Source organism: Hyaena hyaena, unplaced genomic scaffold (assembly GCF_003009895.1).
Source record: "Hyaena hyaena isolate Hyena2069 unplaced genomic scaffold, ASM300989v1 scaffold_1006, whole genome shotgun sequence".
Lineage (NCBI taxonomy): Eukaryota > Metazoa > Chordata > Mammalia > Carnivora > Hyaenidae > Hyaena > Hyaena hyaena.
In genome coordinates this window covers 457,907-470,323 of record NW_024081630.1, presented here as the reverse complement: position 1 = coordinate 470,323, position 12,417 = coordinate 457,907, and the positions used below count along the sequence as shown (strand labels likewise).

General features: G+C 43.2%; 1 protein-coding gene across 2 annotated transcripts in view; it reads left to right on the top strand.

Moving 5' to 3' along the window:
• The window catches only part of PRRX1 (paired related homeobox 1), a 75,102-nt gene that overhangs the window by 48,624 nt on the left and 14,061 nt on the right, over positions 1-12,417 (top strand). For both annotated transcript variants that reach the window (XM_039221682.1, XM_039221683.1), the window contains exon 2: positions 8,465-8,640. In XM_039221682.1, the coding sequence (XP_039077613.1) occupies positions 8,465-8,640 (176 nt within the window). The remainder of the gene's footprint in view (positions 1-8,464; positions 8,641-12,417) is intronic.

Genomic DNA, 12,417 nt, shown 5'->3' with positions numbered 1-12,417 from the left:
CTCTCTCTGACCCTCCCCTGCTCACGCTGTCTCTCTCTCTCTCTCAGAAATTAAAAAAAAAAAAAAAACTTGAGATGAAAAGGAGAGAGAGAGAGGAAAAAAACCCTTGACGTGAAAAAGTTAAGGAAGTGCAAGTCATGCCTCTACTCTCAAGCATTTAAATGCCTCATAATTGTGTTTTTCTCCAACTAAAAGGGTGTTGTTCCATCACTACTGTCCTTCCAAGAGCTGAGCTTACTCACTGATGAGGTACATGTCCTTCATTGCTCTTTGCTTTCAGCTGTGCTTTTTTAAAACTGTTTTTGTACCACCTTTTTCTTTAGAACCATTAAAACTTGTTGCCAAAAAAATTGAATCATAAAAAAAAAAAAAAAAACCACGGTGGTTACCTCCCATGAAGACACCAATTTCTACTGCTAATGTCAAGATTGATGTTATGTCATTTACAAAATGACAACAATTTCACTACAAAGGAAAAAATGGCACCAGGAGCCTATGTCTCGTCTAGAGCTGTGTTTGTAATCCCGCTCGAAATACCAGCACTACCACGGGGACCACACACCTGGAATACTGCAAGTTTAGAAAGCTTTTAAAATCTCAGTCAGAGCTCACTTTTTTCCCCATAACTTTGCCTTTCTTGGTTTTCTTTTCATCCCTTTGGCATTTACCAAAGTGCTCAGACATTTAGGAAAAAAAAAAAGTCCCTGAATAAATATTGAGTAATATGACCCAAGTTTGTGTTTTTAAACATGTGGCAACCAAATTAGTCAACCCAAGGCAAACAGGCTGGGATATCATTGAATTTTCATAGCCTGGCATTAGCCCTGGGCCTTCTTTTTCCTGACTCTTTTTTTTTTTTTTAATTCGTTTCTAGTTGAGATTACTTGTTAAAGATACCAACGCCTTCCCTGTCTTGGAGCATACAGCTGATCTGCTTTCTGAACGTTGCCTCAAAATTTGAATGAGAAAGGAAAAATGTCTTGTTAGAAATGTCTTGACTAACAACAGGACATGTCTCAAATGGGGCTTTGTGGACAAATGTCTGTGCATGACATCTATGGTACAAGTTTTGGTCAACCACCATGTCTCAGATCTTGATTTTTAAGGCTTTTATTCATTTTTCAAGTTCCCTAGGCCTCAATCCTGCACTCCTTCAAATGAACAAAGCCATCTCACATATGTGAGTGGTTTTTTCACTTTCTCCACTGTTCTGCTATGATAGAAATGTTACTGATTAAATACCCACAAACAGTGAACAGAAGGAAAAAAGAAACAACAGTGGTGGTTTTGAGCAGTCTGTCTCTGAGGGGAAACTGTAACAGCAAAAGTAGCTATATAAAATCTGCTGCTTACCAAATGCTCACTCTGTACCAGACTATATGCCTTCTGTGTGGCCATTACATTTTCAAATGACCCTAGAAGGTAGGTAGACTTCTGTTTTATTGTTTTGGAAACTGAGGCTCAGAGAATGAAGGTGTCTTACCCAAGGCCACACAGTCAGTAAGTGGCAGGGCCTGTGTGAGAAGACAGGTCATCCTAATTCCGAAGCCAGTTCAACTTCTCCCTTTCACTGTGCCCACTTCCCAGTGGCAGTTTAGGTGGGTCTGATGGAAAACTTCTAATTTTTCAGTGTTGTTTTTTTTTTTTTACACCTAGAAATGAATTGAAAATAAATATATAAGTGATTTATCTATAGAAACATTGGGAGTAGGTTACATATCTGAAGCCAGAATTTTATTTTATTTTATTTTATTTTTTTGCAGGTGCAACAATGTTTTATTCTCTTTTATAACATTAAGAGTTTCTGTCTTACTTCTCAAAGAAACATTTTGAGTTTTGGCCCGAATTTTATTTTCATCAAAGAGAAGGTACTCGTTCAGCCGCTGGACTCCTGTAATAATAATTCCAGTATCAGATAGTTTACATCTGACTACTAATTTGTATCTATTGAGCATTGATTAGAGCTTCAATTGAATACAAACATAAACTTTGTGCTCTGAGGTTACTATCTAAATTAGACTTGAGAGTCATGATGTAAGAGATGAATCACCAGGCTCTACTCTGGAAACCCAAGACTACCCTGTATGTTAACTAATTGAATTTAAATTTAAAAAATGAATAAATAAAATAGAGTCAGAGCCACATGGAAAATGCCAGCATGGGGGAAATTATGCACCTAGTCTCAGAAGAAAACTAGGGTTCCGGTATGGGACTGCATGAGGCGGCTGGCTTTATATTGGGTCTCATTGGGGTTCCGATCAGGAATCTTTTCAGAAAAGTGTCTTAAGAGAAGTACAGCAGATAATATGACTCAGAATTTTGTCCCTTGGAAAAGTATTGGTCCAAGTGAGGGGCAAGGAAATTAGTGAGACAGAGTCAAAAGCAATACAGGACCCATGATACCTCAAATTCTTCAGAGTTCTGTCTTTCAAAGGAGAGTCAGCTATCCTGAGAGAGATAAACATTGAGCGACATCTGCATAAAACCACTGTAGCTTTGCACAGAGCTGCTGACTCAGCTTTTGGGTCAACATTATCAAAAATAATATTTCACACTTTTGAGAGCATTTTATTCTCCAAAGAACAGATGTCCCCCAAATTACATTTAAGGTGTTTTCAGGCTCTTTTCTAAGGTTTAGGACTGATACTTGACCAAAAAGAAAGAGGGTCATTTGCCAAGTTGACCGTAAGGAAAAAAATATATACACATCAAGGACCATCACACGAAGTTCAGGGCCTGGCAGCTGCACCCAAATGAGGAAGGAGAGACCTGGGCACTCGTGACGGTTGCTGGGGTTCGGTGGTGGAGGATACTAGGTATGCTCTTGAGAAGGAGTGGATGTGCTGCTGAACGTGGCTTTGGTCATTGTGATGCACTGAGCTCTGTCTACACTGTAACAGTCACCCCCGTTCAATGACCCATGTGCCGTCTATTGGGGCACATATTAAAAGGATGCTGTCCTAATTGCATTTGGAGCTTAGTGTAACCAAAGAAACTCAAATGAATACCACAGCTGTATCTTGCTCCTTTTCATGGGCCTTGCAATAAAAGCTAAACAGTTTTTAGTGGCTTTTGCAATTATACTTCCCTTCAATTCTCGAAAGGTTGCAGGGCCCGAACCACACAAATCCCATTAAAGTAAGTAGTTGTTGTGCAATGGAAGTTCCTTTGAAAACATTCTTCCGAGCCCATAAAATGATCAGCGGGCTGTTCCTTAAATCCACTTGCCTGCCATGTTTTCAACCCAAAGGAAGAAGACAAGCTTTGATGTGGTGGTTGGTTTCTGCTACTGAAGCTGGCGTTTTATCTTCTTGCATCAGATTTCTTTCCAAATTGATGTGACTCAGGCATACGAAACACATTTTTCTTCAGATTTGAGTCCTAAAATATGTTTTTGCTCTACCTTTAAATTACATTTGGCTGACCTATTTGGAATCTCCAAGGCATCTCCCACCAGATGCAGGGCAGAAAGAGGGCCGAGGTCTTTGGGAGTTAATGAAGTCTGCATGGCGAGTGCGGCACCATGGAGAGTAGGGGTCACGATGTGTTGTCTGGTCCTCCTGTATGAGGATGGCCCTTTCCATGCCTCACATTGTCTTCCCCACCCACCCTTCAGGGAAGTTCCGGCAGCCATATGTGGAGCTCACTGTGAATTTCAGCCCAGAGCCAAGAACAGAGCTGGTGTTCCCTTTAACTTGTGTTTGGATGCACAAGGGACATCCCACCTATGACTTAGGGGCTCTCTTTTCAGGACCAGAGCTCATGCGTGTCCTAACATCCTGATCCATTGCAAACACCATCCTCTTTAGCATCTCTTTCTCGCCTGTGCTTCTGCTCGTTGAAACCTTTCATTTATCTTGGGGCTGCTTTTCTAGTAAGGAATAAAAATTAAAGATAGATTCCTGCATTTACAAAGGAATCAGAGCCACACAGATTTTTCTCATGCCTAAATCTGATCACAACTAACCTATTTGAAAAAGAAACGGTAAACACTTTCTCTCCTCCACAGGAAAAGTGATCCAGAAACAAAAGAGACTGTTAACGTAACCTAACCTAAATAGTTAATGTAACTATTTGCTACGGACTGTTAAAAAGAATAATTGGAATTCAGAATAAAAGGAATCCAGCCCTTTAAAATCAGATGATTCCAACAGTTCTAATTTTCTGAGACTACTTCTGTGCTACAATTACTACCATGACTCTTAAGTTTTTATTGCCATGTCATTTATCAAGTGACCCTACACCTTTTCTACAGGAATATATGAGTGCATCAAAGTGACAAAACATTTATACAGAAAGAATGAAACTATACTTTTTAAATAGTATTTGGTTAGGGGAGTCTGGGTGGCTCAGTTGGTTGAGTGTCCCATTCTTGATTTGGGCTCAGTTCATGATCCCATGGTCATGGGATTAAGCCCTGAGTTGGGCTCCCCACTGAGCATGGAGTCTGCTTAAGATTCTTTCTCTCTATCTCTCTCTGCCTTTCTCCCCACTCCAAAATAAAGTATTTGGTCATATACTAAAATATACGTAGGGATTAAGAGAATGGAGAGATCAATACGGATAGAAATTATCAGCAAAGTCTTAGAGGAGGTAACATTTGGGATGTGTCACAGGAAGCAGAGATGTTGAACTGTGTCCCAGTTTAAGAAAAAGAGGGTTGATATGGATGTGGAGAGAAGATGGAAGCAGTGCAAAACTACTGTGCAAAACACAGTACAAACTGCACATGTTTAATTGATAAAGCAGGGACTTTCAGAGGCCACTGAAAAAGAAAATTCAAGAACATCTGGACCAAAGTAGCTATTCTAGATGAGCCTGTTTACATTTTTAAGTGACTCTTCTGGTAGAAATGACAACATGTGATACACAGGCACCCTCTATCTTAGACCCTCTTTATGTAGCTCATCTGAAAAAAACCTGTATTTCCCAGAAAATTTTCCCAGAGTAGTGCTTTTTATTTACATCTTGGATGTTTCATACAATATAACTATTGTAATTTGCACTTGAGACTGGAGTGGAATTAGAAGTCCTGGCTTCTAGGTCTGACTCAGTGACAGCTGGTATTGTAGTTTGGGGTAAGTCACTTCATCCTTTAAGGCTTAGCTTGCCTCATCTATACAATAAGGGGGCTGAATTAGACAATTTCTCTGACTTCACTTGGTACCAATGGTTTATGATTTCTGAATCCATCTTCATGTTAGAAATCATGGCAGTAACTATAAACTTACAATTTACCAATCATCCACAGCATACATAAAAACACAGAATCCTTCATAAAATCCATAAACACCTTGGATTAGAAATATTGACCTTGAAAAAAATCCATCCATGTCCTCTTTGGTTATTCTGCAGCATCGTGATTCCTACCACTTCAGAATTTCAAAACAGGAGATGCTTCCCGAAGTCCAGTTGGACATCTGTATCCTTGGGCAGCATGTGTCAGAATCAACTCTCTAAGTAATTGGTTTTACAAGAAAGATGATTTACCTGCAATGATAAAAGTCCACTGCATTCTCTCCTCTCTATTTAACCAGAGTCCAGAATCTGCTAAAGGAGTTTATCACAGGCCCTTCAGATGCCCCACATTTATAAACCTCTGCAATATTTACGTTTCCTCTCGTGCTGCCCAGGAGACCGTGTTGGGTCCTGTCTTCAGTATTCTTGGAGGAAACCAGGGAACGCACAGTCTGTGGATAGCGAGCAAAGACAGACGAGCCAAGGGCTGCCGCTCAAGCTGTCTCTGTTGCCCACTCATTGCCTCTTTCCATTATCCTTGCCCTTTGGAGGACGTTTGCCAGACCCAGGCTCCATGGGCCCCTGTTATTTGTGTGTCTTTTCGCACCTTCAACACGATCTGGACTGGTGTTTTCATTTGTTAAAAACAACAAGAACATCCAGTGGGAAATTTTCGCTGGAATTGTTTCAGGTCATCATAGCTATTTATTCTGTGTCATAAACTATAATTCTCCATTTCCCTTACTCCCACGTTAGGGGAGCTAGTGGTTTATGGTGGACAGTTGGTGGAATTTGAATGAACAGAGAAAGATTTCAAAGAACTACCAAGAGATTATGTAGTGGGTTGTAGTACTAAAAACAAAATGTAAAGTACTCTCTCTTGTCCTTGATCACAGTTTGGCAGTACAAAAAGAAAAGGCTTACAAAACAGAAGAAGGGATTTAGAATCTGTGGTTATACCTGAGGAAGGCTTCTTTGAGGGAGAAAGTAGATCATGGGATTGGCTTAAGAAGGGATTTCCTTGATAGGAATGAAAATAATAGCCTAGGGTCCATCTAATTGGTCTCAGTCCTGGACAGGTATAGCAGCTAAGCATTTTTTTTCCCCAGACCTCTGGTAAATAGGAGCATGAAATGCAGGTGGTACGGCTATGAAAAAGGCCTGGGTGACCCAGAGAGACCTGAAGTGCAAGACAGATAAAACTGTAGACCAAAAGATTTGGGAAAGAGAATGCAAAAAACAGGAAAGCCTCCCAATATTTAAATGGGAAGGTGAACACAGATGTGAGGCAACTACTGAGAGCTGTTTGATCCCAGGTATGTGAATTCTAGTGTAGATGTCGTCGCAAATGGATTTCGCTGATAGCTGAATAGGATGTTAGCTGGAATGTTCCAGGCCTTGGTAGATCCCAGAGATCATGATAATTAAATTGCCCCCATTCTCAGGATGCTACTAATCTCACATTCTAATTGAAAACGTCCCAGCAGCATCTTCAAAGAGGGGCTCCTGGTTGGGGTACCACAAATGGGAGAAACAGGGAGGTGGTCAACTGTGAGGCTGAGGGAATGGGTGTCAGCACCCCCTGAGCTAGAAGAATGAGATTGGTATCTGTGGGGTTTTTTTTTTCCCAACAGAAACAGTTTCCTAGAGATGAGAAAAGTTTCACATTTTCCTTGTAAAGAAATTCAACAAGCACTTGCCATATCTGGGTGCTTTAAATAACCAGGGGGAAATGTGTGGTTTTTATCCCAAGTATCTATTCTGGGAAGGCAGCACTCATGGAGTCCCTGATCAAACCCAAGTAGAGGCCCCAGTTGTCAGACACTCGGAGATCGGGGCCAGGACCTCTTGGATTTAAGCTATGCTTTGAATCCACACCCAAATCTAGATAATATTACAGCTCAGGTAGGCGTCATTTTTCTTCAGGACATCATGATTCATGCTAGTCATGTTTCTTGAGTGTGTTGTGTGTTTATTGTCAGAGAGGTCAGGAAAACCTCACATGTTGGAAAAAACATGGCTGAGAGCTATTTTCTGTTGACCATGGAGCAAGTGGCCAAGCCCTGCTTTCCCACTCATTCCTGGTTTTCTTCGGGCTGAGACTTAGGGAAAGACCATTGGAAGTGTATGTCCAGTTCGCCAGGCAGAGCACATGTCTTAGGCCTCCGCACCTCTACACAATAAATCTCTGAGCACTACGTAGCCTTTACTGTGGCTTGGGCCTTGCCTGGATGGCTTGGCGGTGATGGCAGCACCAGAGGTGTTCCGCTCGGCTTCACACATCCATCATTCCTGCTTACGCTGAGTTGGGAAGCAGGGTGGGAGCTCGAGACCCTCTTACTCCCAAGAGCAGGCTGGATGACCAGCTTGCCAAGGTGCCTTTGGGAGACCTCAGTGGAAAACAGGCAGGGAGGGGAATCTTGACGGGTGAAAACTTGGGGTTATGATTCTCCAAAGGTTCCCAAGATCTCAGGGCCCTAGAACTCCAGGTTTGGGTGAAACTCTTTCAGAGGTCTTTCAGTACAGTTCCCCATGCTTATGTTCTCCTCGGGTGCATCCTAGGCCAATGTTGGCTTGGGTTGATTGTGCCGGAGCACCATCCCTGATCTAGGCCAAGGCCTCCAAAGCTGGCCTTAGCAAGAGCATGGAACCTTGACTGCGTTTGATGCAGTCAGGAATGACTTGCTGTTTCTAAGAGAATGCGTGGTAAAACAGGAATCATACTGATCAGTTTGAACTCATTTGTTTCCTCTACAAACGCTGCATTTGTGTTTATGTGGGTATGTGGAGAAGAAGGAAGCAGGGAATCGTTGGTTTCCTTGGTTATGAAATTGTATAAATGAACATAATATAACAAAAGGCAAATAAGGTCCAAAGCAATCTATCCTTCCCTCATCTCTAGATCAGTCTAGAGATCGTGGGTAGGAGTAAGGTTTTCCTTTAGACATCCTTGACAAAATAGGGTTCAAGGAACATGCAAGAAATCTCTCCCTATCAGTTCAGGTCTGGTCCCAGATTTAGAAGCAACAGTCAAATATGCGAACTCCCCGGAGGTCATTGGCCTGTGAACTCAAGCGTGCCAGTGCCCGCATCTGCACCTGAAGGGGGCATCGGGTTCTAACACTTTGATAAGAACGGGAGCAGATTCGATGATCCCTTACCATAGGTATTCAGCAAGAGTGTAACACGGACTTCAGCTCCTTAGCATCAATTTCTTCTGCTCCAGATGACCAGCTGAACTCTGAGGAAAAGAAGAAGAGAAAGCAGCGGAGGAACCGGACGACCTTCAACAGCAGCCAGCTGCAGGCTCTGGAACGCGTCTTCGAGCGGACACACTACCCGGACGCCTTCGTGCGAGAGGACCTCGCCCGCCGGGTGAACCTGACTGAGGCCAGAGTGCAGGTAACCAACGTAGCGCCTCAGACAGCCCCCAAACCCGAGTCATTGGTTTTGAACAGGTGCTGCTGCTAAGAAAGATGCTAAAGGGGCAGCATGAGGCAGAACCAGATCCTAACGGCGTTTCTTTGGACAGCTTCAGTGTTTTTAATAATCAGATTGAAGCTCGTAGGCAGGCAGAATGTGCCTTGCTACAGCTTACTCCTCCTCTTTGTTGCCTGCCCTTTCAGATTCGTGTGATAAACAGTGTAGTTCGTTCAGAACATCGGACTCTGCACCCACCTCAGCTTTCAGTTTGAGCGTTAGGGTGGCCCCTGAGATGAATTCTCTGCAGCCCACCCCAGTTTTCCTTCCCAGACTTTGGGAACGTACAGACCTTCAAGAAATGTATTATAAATATACATGATTATGGACACTGGCGGCAGTGGAAACGAGCACATCAAAGACCTCGCATTTAGGAACTGCTCTAAGAGCATGTTCTGGCAGATGATTCTGTTTCTGTGAAGTGAGGAAGGGCGAAGGCATGTCGGACAGTGTAGAGAGAGAACAGCAGTCTTCCTAACATTAATTCCATGACACATCAACTGCGATCCAGGCATCTAGAAATAACACAAGCTGGGATTAGTACTAATGATGACACTAATAACTAACACTACTTGAACCCTTATAAGCTGAGTAGTGTTCTATGTCCTTTATATAAACCATCTGTTTAATTGTCACACCAGTTCAATGAGGTGGATAGTGTTCTTCACCTTGCAGATGTTTTGGAAATTGAGGCACAGAGAGGTTACAGTATTTTGCCCAGCCTCATGCAGCTAGGAAGTAGCAAAGCTCCGGTTTGAGTGCAGATGTGCCAAGTTAGTTCATGCTTTTTTCTTTTTTTTAAATACAGTTTATTGTCAAGTTGGTTTCCATAGAACGCCCAGGGCTCATCCCAACAAGTGCCCTCCTCCGTGCCAAGTTCATGCTTTTAAGGACTGGAGTACACTTTGAATAAATAAGAGTCTGATGGCTAAGTGCCTTTCCACGGGCCCTTTGCTACCTCTGCAGGCTGTAAAGATCTCATTGTTCTTCATCTAGCCAGGGATGGGCTGCCATTTTGATAAAGGTGGGAGGGGATTAGACCAATCTGTCCTGTCTTCTTGAGGAAATTATTGTTTGTATATTTGTGTTCAGTTTGAGCTGGAGGGATTTCCTTCTGCAGATGACAGATCTCTCGACTGACAGGGGCTTGGACTAGACCTCGAGGGTGCTGAGGTGGAGCCTGTGGCTTGACAGGCAGTGTACTGTGAGGGACACTGTTTGAGTTGACAGAGAGGGTCCCGGAGGTCCCTTCCGCCTGGCGAGAAACTTTGCCAGAGTTCTCCTCATAGGGAATCATCCACCTCACCTAGAAGTGCCCCCCAGGAGAAAAAAAAAGGGGTCAGCCACGGAAGGGGAAGTGGCCGAGACCCATGGTACCACGTGGGTCAGGACAAAGTGTGAAGCTTTCGGCACTGAGTGGCCATTCCTCCCAGCTCAGGTGAGAGAGACCCGCAGGATCTACAGGGACAAGACTCAGTTTTGCTGTCTGGATTCTGTCATCCAAAGCGAAACCTTGAGGTCTGACTTCCCACATCCTCCTCCCCTGTGCAGCTAACCACAGCTCTCCAAACACACTCGTATTTCCACTTTTCAGTCCCTTTCTCTCCCTTCAAGTCCCCCTAACTTCTGTGCCCCAGGCTTGGCCTACAATAGTGTAATGAGTCATTTTAGACCAATAACCCCCAGTACCTTGAAGTACCACTCTGGACATGGTGATCTGAATTGCAAATAAGGAAACCTGGATGGGGCAAAGCTGGAAAATAACCTTTTTTTTTTTTTTTTTTTTTTTAATGTGAAAGACCAGTTTGTGAGTTGCTCTAGCTCCCAGTACAACAACAAATGAATGCTTTTTTATATGTTGAAACTATTCTCTTGTTCTCCTTTCCTCCCCTATTATGTTCCAGTGCCTCTCGGAACTGCGGATGTTTCAGATACAAGCAGGACGCAATTCTATCTGTACAACTTTATCCTTCCCCTGTGAAGTCTTGCCCTTCCCCAGCTTGAACCACTCCCTTCTGGCTCTGGCCTTCTTTGTGGCATTTATCACAATAGGACACATATTATATTGACTTGTATGTGAGCCAGCTTTCACAGCTAGACTGCGAATCCTCTTAGATGGAGGTCCTTATCATTTTTGTGAAAGTCATTTTTCCTTCCTCTTTCTTTTCCCTCTCCTTTTTCCCCCACCCCCAAACATTTATCAAGCACCTGTTATACTCTTGGAACTGCTTTTGGTTTGCTGGGGATGAGTAACACATTGGCCCTCTCCTTTCGGGTATTATAGACTAGAGGCAGAGAAAATAGATGTGTGTGCCGCACTGTGATGATATAGTAAGGTGATTCGCACACTAATGGAATATACAAGAATTAGTGATAGACCAGACAAAGGAATGAGCAAATCTGCCTGGTGAAAAAGTGTGAGAATACACATATATTAAGCACCCATTCTGTGCCAACTCCCATAACAGCCCTGTGAGTATTGTTTTGTCCATTTGGGTAGGAAACAGAGGATCAGGGACATTAAATAACTATTCAGTGACACATTTTTAAAGTAATAAAGCCAGTATTTTTATCCAACTCTGGTAGACTTTAAAGTCACATTCTTTCCACTACACCACTTTACAAAGGAGCTGATTTGTAAATCTTGAAATTAAATCTTGAAAAACAGGGGCACCTGGCTGGTTCAGTCCTTCAAGCATCAAACTTTGGCTCGGGTCATGATCTCATCATCTGTGAGTCCCAGCCCCACATCAGGCTCTCTGCTTGTCAGCACAGAACCCGCTTTAGATCCTCTGTCCCCCTCTCTCTCTGTCCTTGGCTCCTGCTCTCTCTCTCTCTCTCTCTCAAAAGTAAATAAACATTAAAAAAATTAAATCACGAAAAACAAGTCTTTTGAAACCTGGACAAAGAGGGGGAGACCATCACAGGCAGAGGAAGCATTTGTTGTGAATAAATAGAGGTGGCAAATAACTGAATACGTCTAGTCATCTGGAGACCAGGGTAGGAGCTGGAAATGACGGAGGGCTAGTGCACGAGGCCCAGGTGATGCATGATGTGGCCAGGCTGGTGGACCACGAGCTAATTCCTGAGCAGCCTTTGTTCTGTGCTAAGAAGTTCTGATTTAACTCTGTGAGTGATGGAGAGCCAGTGGATGCTATAAAGCAGGGCGCTAACACGATTCCATTTGTATTTAAAATTGGAAATCTAATAGCCATGCAAAGGGCACATGAGAAACAAAAGAGCCGGGCGTGTGTGAAAGAGACGTCCAGATTCTCCTTTGCTGACACCCACCGGGGCTTTTCAAGTGACACAATTCCTAGGGGCACCAGCCACGTGGCATTTCACGTGAATATTGCTCCCAAAGGCCGTGCACCTGTCCTGCTCCACACCGTAGACTTTCTTTCCCCCACACCTTGTCATATGCTTCTATACTTGGACCTAAAAGACTTGCTTTGCAGTTTTTCAAGTTTGCATGCCTGTCTTCTTTTAATAGACTGTGGGCTACTTAGGAGCAGGGAGTAAATCTCATCTCTATTCCTGGCAATTAGCACAGAGTCTGGAACACAGCAGGGACTCCATAAAGATTTCTTGAATGAGTAACTAAACGAGCAGAATTCCGTGGCATTCTGGAGGAGGTGTGTGATCATGAGTCAGATGTCCCTGAGCACAGAAACACAGCCATTTGTTGTGTGTGAACTT